This window comes from Ochotona princeps, chromosome 11, assembly GCF_030435755.1.
Source record: "Ochotona princeps isolate mOchPri1 chromosome 11, mOchPri1.hap1, whole genome shotgun sequence".
Lineage (NCBI taxonomy): Eukaryota > Metazoa > Chordata > Mammalia > Lagomorpha > Ochotonidae > Ochotona > Ochotona princeps.
The window spans coordinates 1,831,510-1,837,184 of NC_080842.1; the positions used below are offsets into that span (position 1 = coordinate 1,831,510).

A 5,675-nucleotide genomic window follows, 5' to 3' on the forward strand; every position below is an offset into this window, starting at 1 on the left:
TTTGCAATTTAACTTGTTGTTTATTTCCATTTAATTTGTTCTTATAAGATATACCATACCTGAGCTGATTGTGCATTCAGTTAGTTCTTAAAGCACAATTTTATCCCTTCCAGGTATCTACTTTATTGTGAATATTTTAAAATGTATCTTTAGGGAGAATTTTAATTTGTTTCCAAATCTATAACTTATGTTATCCTATTATCTTGTGCACATTTATTTAAATCTTCAGTGATATTTTTATTCCTATGCTTTTTCTTAGTGGCACTGAAAATTCTACTTGCAAGCATTTCTATATCCCCCCTCATTACTCTGTGTTTTGCTGTACCTGCATTGATTCTGTGTCCAAAAGAATAGATGACACATGTAGTGATGCAATGCTATTGGATGGTTATCCTACTTATGCCTCTAGAATCTGTCCCTTTTATTTAAAATAATACTTAAACAAAGCTGATAATGGTAGGAAAGAGGTTTATCAGCCTGATTCTTGTGCTATTTAATTCCATGAATGAATTACTATCAGTCCACTCAAACATATCTATTCATCTGAGATTCTCAGGTGATTTTCAAGTTGTTAATGATGTCATGTGTCTTAAAAGGCTACTCAAGAAAATACGCTGGCTATTAACACAATAAAAATAACTCTATATCTTCCTGTATATTTTCCTGTTCTGAAATCTGTACAAAAGGCAACCATAACTGTACATTCAGTCATAAAATAACAGTACAGTTTGCAACTCATAATATAGCACTACTTAAATGACACGTACTGTGTTCCACATGAGAGAAGCTCATTGACAGAAGCATCTTTCCTGGAAAAAAAACCATTGTGATTAAGCTGAAATTTGATCACTTGCATGTAGTACAAAGTGAATTTCAAGGCCTGGTTACTGCATACCTCTGATAGAAATTCCTGCTGCTAATGCACTTCAGCAGCAATAAAGGAGAACTCAAGCACTTGGTCCCTGATAGACTAGTGGGAAAATCAAATTGAGTTTCTCAATTTTAATTTTGTGCAGGTTTAGCCACAACTTTTGCAGACATTTGGAAATTGTAAACCAGTGGATAGAAGATTCTGTCTCTGGGTGAGAAAGCCACAAATAGAGAGGTCTGCAAAAGGCTGAAAATGACATATGATGACATACTTTCATATGAGATACAGAAAATAGTTAACTTTTACTAACAAGAGTTTCCACCACAAATTCAGAGATTAAAATAAGTGGATAAAATAGAAATGATGATTTGCAATGATTTCATGACAAAATAAAGTTCAATGGTGACATGAGGTTTGTCTTTTTTTATTACAGATAGCTTGCATAATTTCAAGTACCCTGAGATGAACAAAGTCTTCACTTATGTTGTTATTTAAAAATGTGTTTTTTTTCCAAGCTGGCATTGGAATATTAGCCAATGTTTTCCTGCTCATCTTTTATACCTCCACAATCCACCAGATTCATAGGACAAGGCCCACTGATATAATCACCTGTCACCTGGCCTTTGTGCATCTAATGATGCTGCTTGTTACACTGGATATTTTATCTGCAGATATGTTCAAATGGTTAGCTTTTTCCAATGAACTGAAGTGTAAGCTTTTTTTCTACCTGAGCAGGGTGATGAGGGGTCTCTCTATTTCTACTACCTGTCTCCTGAGCATCATTCAGGTCATCACCATCAGTCCCAGCTCCTTCTATTTGTCAAGATTCAAACAGAAACTCACAAATTATATCGTCATTGCTGTCTTCTGTATGTGGTGCCTCAACCTGTCTTCCAATAGCAATATGATCATCTATACGGTAGCTCATTCCAACAGGACCAACCTATTCAATATCAGTAAATACTGTTCATTTTCCTCAATGAACTCTGTCATCAGGAAAATATTTTTCATGCTTGAATTATCCCAGAGTGTTTTCTTTGTAGGAATCATGCTATTCTCCAGCATGTACATGGTGATTTTCTTATGTAGGCATCAGAGGAAGTCTGAGTACCTTCATAGCATGAGCATTCTCCCAAGAATTTGCCCAGCAAAAAGGGCTACTTGTACTGTCTTAGTGCTGGTGAGTTTCTTTGTGATTATGTACTGTTTAGATATCATCATCTCATCTTTATCAACCATTTTGTGGAAGTATGAACCTATGGTCCTGGATATCCAGAGGCTTGTGGGAAATATCTATGCCACTGTCAGTCCTTTGGTACACATTAGTTCTGATAAAAGAATGCTTGGTCTTCTGAAATAAAGTGACTGATTTGACAATAACCATAATGCCGATGAAGTGAGTTTGAAAGATAAAATGTGTTATTAATGAAATATACATAAATCTAGAATTTTTCATGTAATATAAATGTGTAGAATTTTAATATGTATTTTAACGTGTGCTTCAGTTATTTTTACTTTGATACTTCCAAATGTATGCATTTCTTAGTCAGCCATTACCCTGTATTGACATTTTTGCCTCATATACTTTCCTAATTTTGATTAGGAAAACATTTTCTGAGTTTACTCCTATGAAGCTCATTTTGACTCCTAAACTTTAGGTCTTGTTACTTCAGAAAGTAATCTAAAGTTGCCTTTGCTTGCTGAAATCCTATTAAACAAATATCCAATTCTATCTTTAAAGTGCATCTGTGACGGGTAATATTTATTTTTGTTGTTACACTATATAAGCTGTGGAAAGATGACTCTTGTTTGTAGATCATTATTCTTTTCTCACTTAGTTGGTTCTTCTTGTTCTTTGAGGTTACATAATATAGATAGTTTTTTAAGTATTTTTTTTCACTCAGTCAAAAAGTAAATTTCTGAATGCACGCATTTGTGTCTTGTGGTCAACTGTGTAAACTTACGCAATAAAAGTTATAAGCCAGTCTAGATTATCCCAAAATCTGCCAAGTTCAGCAAAATTATACTTCAACAAAACAAATGGCTAAATACTAAAATAAAAATAGACACGAGACCGCTGAATAGTATCCTATAGCCATTTTAAGGGGTATAGCAGCCGATTCTGTATATAAACTAAAATTGAAATATCAATGAGCTAATCACAAGATATGGCTAAGAACTTGCATTTTTTTAACATATTGGTTACTCAAAACCATGTCAATTCCATAATGTTGTAAATTGTTGTTGATGTTATGTTGGCACTCTTAATTGATTGGGATGATATTCTGCCAGCTCTAACTTCAGACCAGAAATGGTCTCACCAAGAAACTGTTCAACTTATCTGGACAATAAGATGCTGGACTCTATACTTGGTATATGTTTGCAAAGAAAGAATCTTGATTGAATTTGAACTGTAATACCGCAATAAGGTGGAAGAATCAACCAGGGGGGAAGGGCATGGGGAGGGGTTGGGGAAAATCCAGAGCCTATGTAACTGTGACATAAAGCAATGTAATCTATAAAATAAAAAAAATTATCTGAAAAAAAAGTTAATGTAATACTTTCTTTAACTTCTTTAATACAATCCAGATTTGGCTATATATATATATATATATATATATATATATACACATATATTTGATTTTATATATGATTTAGACATAAATTGCGTATATCATATAATTATATGATTTATGTATATTTATATATGGTTTTATATGATTTTATGTATGATTTATATGATTTTAATTTTAAGCACAAAGTAATTTGTATTAATTTTAATGTATTTGACTTATGTGTGCTCAAAGTTATAGTCCAGAAGTCTTTCTTTGAACATGATTTTATGTACTTAAAGGGAGCAAACAGTTTGCTAGTAGTTGTCTTTTCTTAAGCAGTGCTCTCCCCACCCTGAGCACTTCCTAGAGTTCCCTGGTGCAGAGCATACACCATTTCATATTTGCATAAGAAACTTAGTTAAGAGAAGTGAAAGTCACCAGAAAATAAAACCAGAAAAATTTCTGCAAATGCCTAAAACTTGGTGGAGAAATGTGAGAACAAGAGCAAGGAAGATGATATGATACCACCAAAGTAACATTATGTTAGTTCTATATTAGAATATGAATAGGTTAATGAAATGTATCTAAAGAAATTGCAGAAAATGGGCATAATATTACTAGAAAATGAGAAGAAACATATTACAGAGCTAAAAAAAATCCATACATTATGTGGATAAAAAATATTTCTGAGATAGATATATGGAAGTATAATCAAACTGAAATATTGCAAATGAAGAATTCCATATGTGCAGCAGAAAATACAGTGGCAGGCCCAGCACAGTGGCCTAGCAGCTGAAGTCCTCACCTTGAATGCACCGAGATCCCATATGGGCACTGGTTCGAATCCTGGAAGCCCCACTTCCCATTCAGCTCTCTGCTTGTGGTCTGGGAAATCAGCTGAGGATGGCCCAAAGCTTTGGCACCCTGCACCCATGTGGGAGACCTCGAAGAAGTTCCTGCATCCTGGCTTTGAATCGGCACAGCACTGGCCATTGCGGTCCCTTGGGGAGTGTGTTATCAGATGGAAGATCTTTCTCTCTGTCTTTCCTCCTCTCTGTATATCTGACTTTGTGATTAAAAAAAAAAATCTTAAAAAAAAAAAAGAAAAGAAAATACTGTGTCAACCCTAAACAATGATCTTGATGACACATTAGTAAAACTTTGCAAGCTACAGGACAAATTCTTGGGAATAAACTCAGACAAAAAAAAAAATAGTGACACTGAAAATGATCTTTGGAAAAGTGGGATATTATAAAGTGACCAAATATAAGTATCTTAGAGTTCCTTAGGGTTTAGAAACACAAAATGTATAAAAGGCATAGTTAGTGATATGCTAGCAGAAAATATTCCTAATGTGGAGAGACATCCAAGTACAGGAAGCACAATGAACCATTAATTGGCATGAGCAGGAATGTTCCTTATCATGACATGTTATAGGCAATTATTCAACATTAAAACTTAAACATTTTAAAATGAGTGTGAAAAAAATGCCAGATTGTATTCAGAGGATCTCCAATTTGATTGAAACCTAGTTTGTCATTATAAAACCTACAAGCTGGCAGAGAATAGAGAAAGACATAGTGAATGTCATGAAGTAACACTGAATCTGCAATACTGTATCCAGCCAACATTTACTTGCAAATGAAGGTGAAATAAGGAAGTGTGAACAGAAATAGAGGGAACTTTCCACCCTCCATTGATCCTGACAAGCAATGCTTAAGAATGCCCTATATACAGAACTAGAGAATAATAGTCACAATGAAAAAAGGGGAAGGCAGAAAATCTCCTAGTGAAAGCAATAATAAGTTCAAATAAACCATATGGATATTTATGTGAAATGATAGAAAATGTCATTTCTTACCAATAATTATCTTGAATGTTAATGACTCTATTATTAAATCCAAGGGTGCAAACTAGTAGAGTAGATTAAAAGGCAAACCCCTGTGTATTTGCTGCCCATAAAGAACAAACCTGGACAGCAAAGATTCTCAGACTTTAAGTGAACAAATGGAAAAGGATATTATGCACCAAAGGGAAGAAAAAATGTGCAGGTATGACCATTCCAAGAACAGCCCAAATCAAGATGTTACAAAAAAAATCTGTTTAAAAAGATTATATAGTAATTAAGGTATCTATTCAACAAAAAGGCATTAAATTACTCAACACAATCAAAGCAGTATGTGAAAATTCATGTCCATTATCATGGGCCCGGGACCATGGCCTAGCGGCAAAGTCCTCTACTTGAACAC

General features: G+C 34.1%; 1 protein-coding gene across 1 annotated transcript; it reads left to right on the forward strand.

Annotated features, from left to right (window-relative positions):
• The first annotated feature begins 1,352 nt into the window (after positions 1–1,352).
• Positions 1,353–2,231, forward strand: LOC101519239 (putative vomeronasal receptor-like protein 4). The gene has a single exon (XM_004599670.2). It carries the CDS (start codon positions 1,353–1,355, stop codon positions 2,229–2,231), a length of 879 nt encoding a protein of 292 aa, XP_004599727.2.
• The last annotated feature ends 3,444 nt before the right edge of the window (positions 2,232–5,675 follow it).

Coding starts and splice junctions, on each gene's coding strand:
- LOC101519239 (XM_004599670.2), top strand. CDS start 1,353: ATGTTGTTATTTAAAAATGTGTTTTTTTTCCAAGCTGGCATTGGAATA.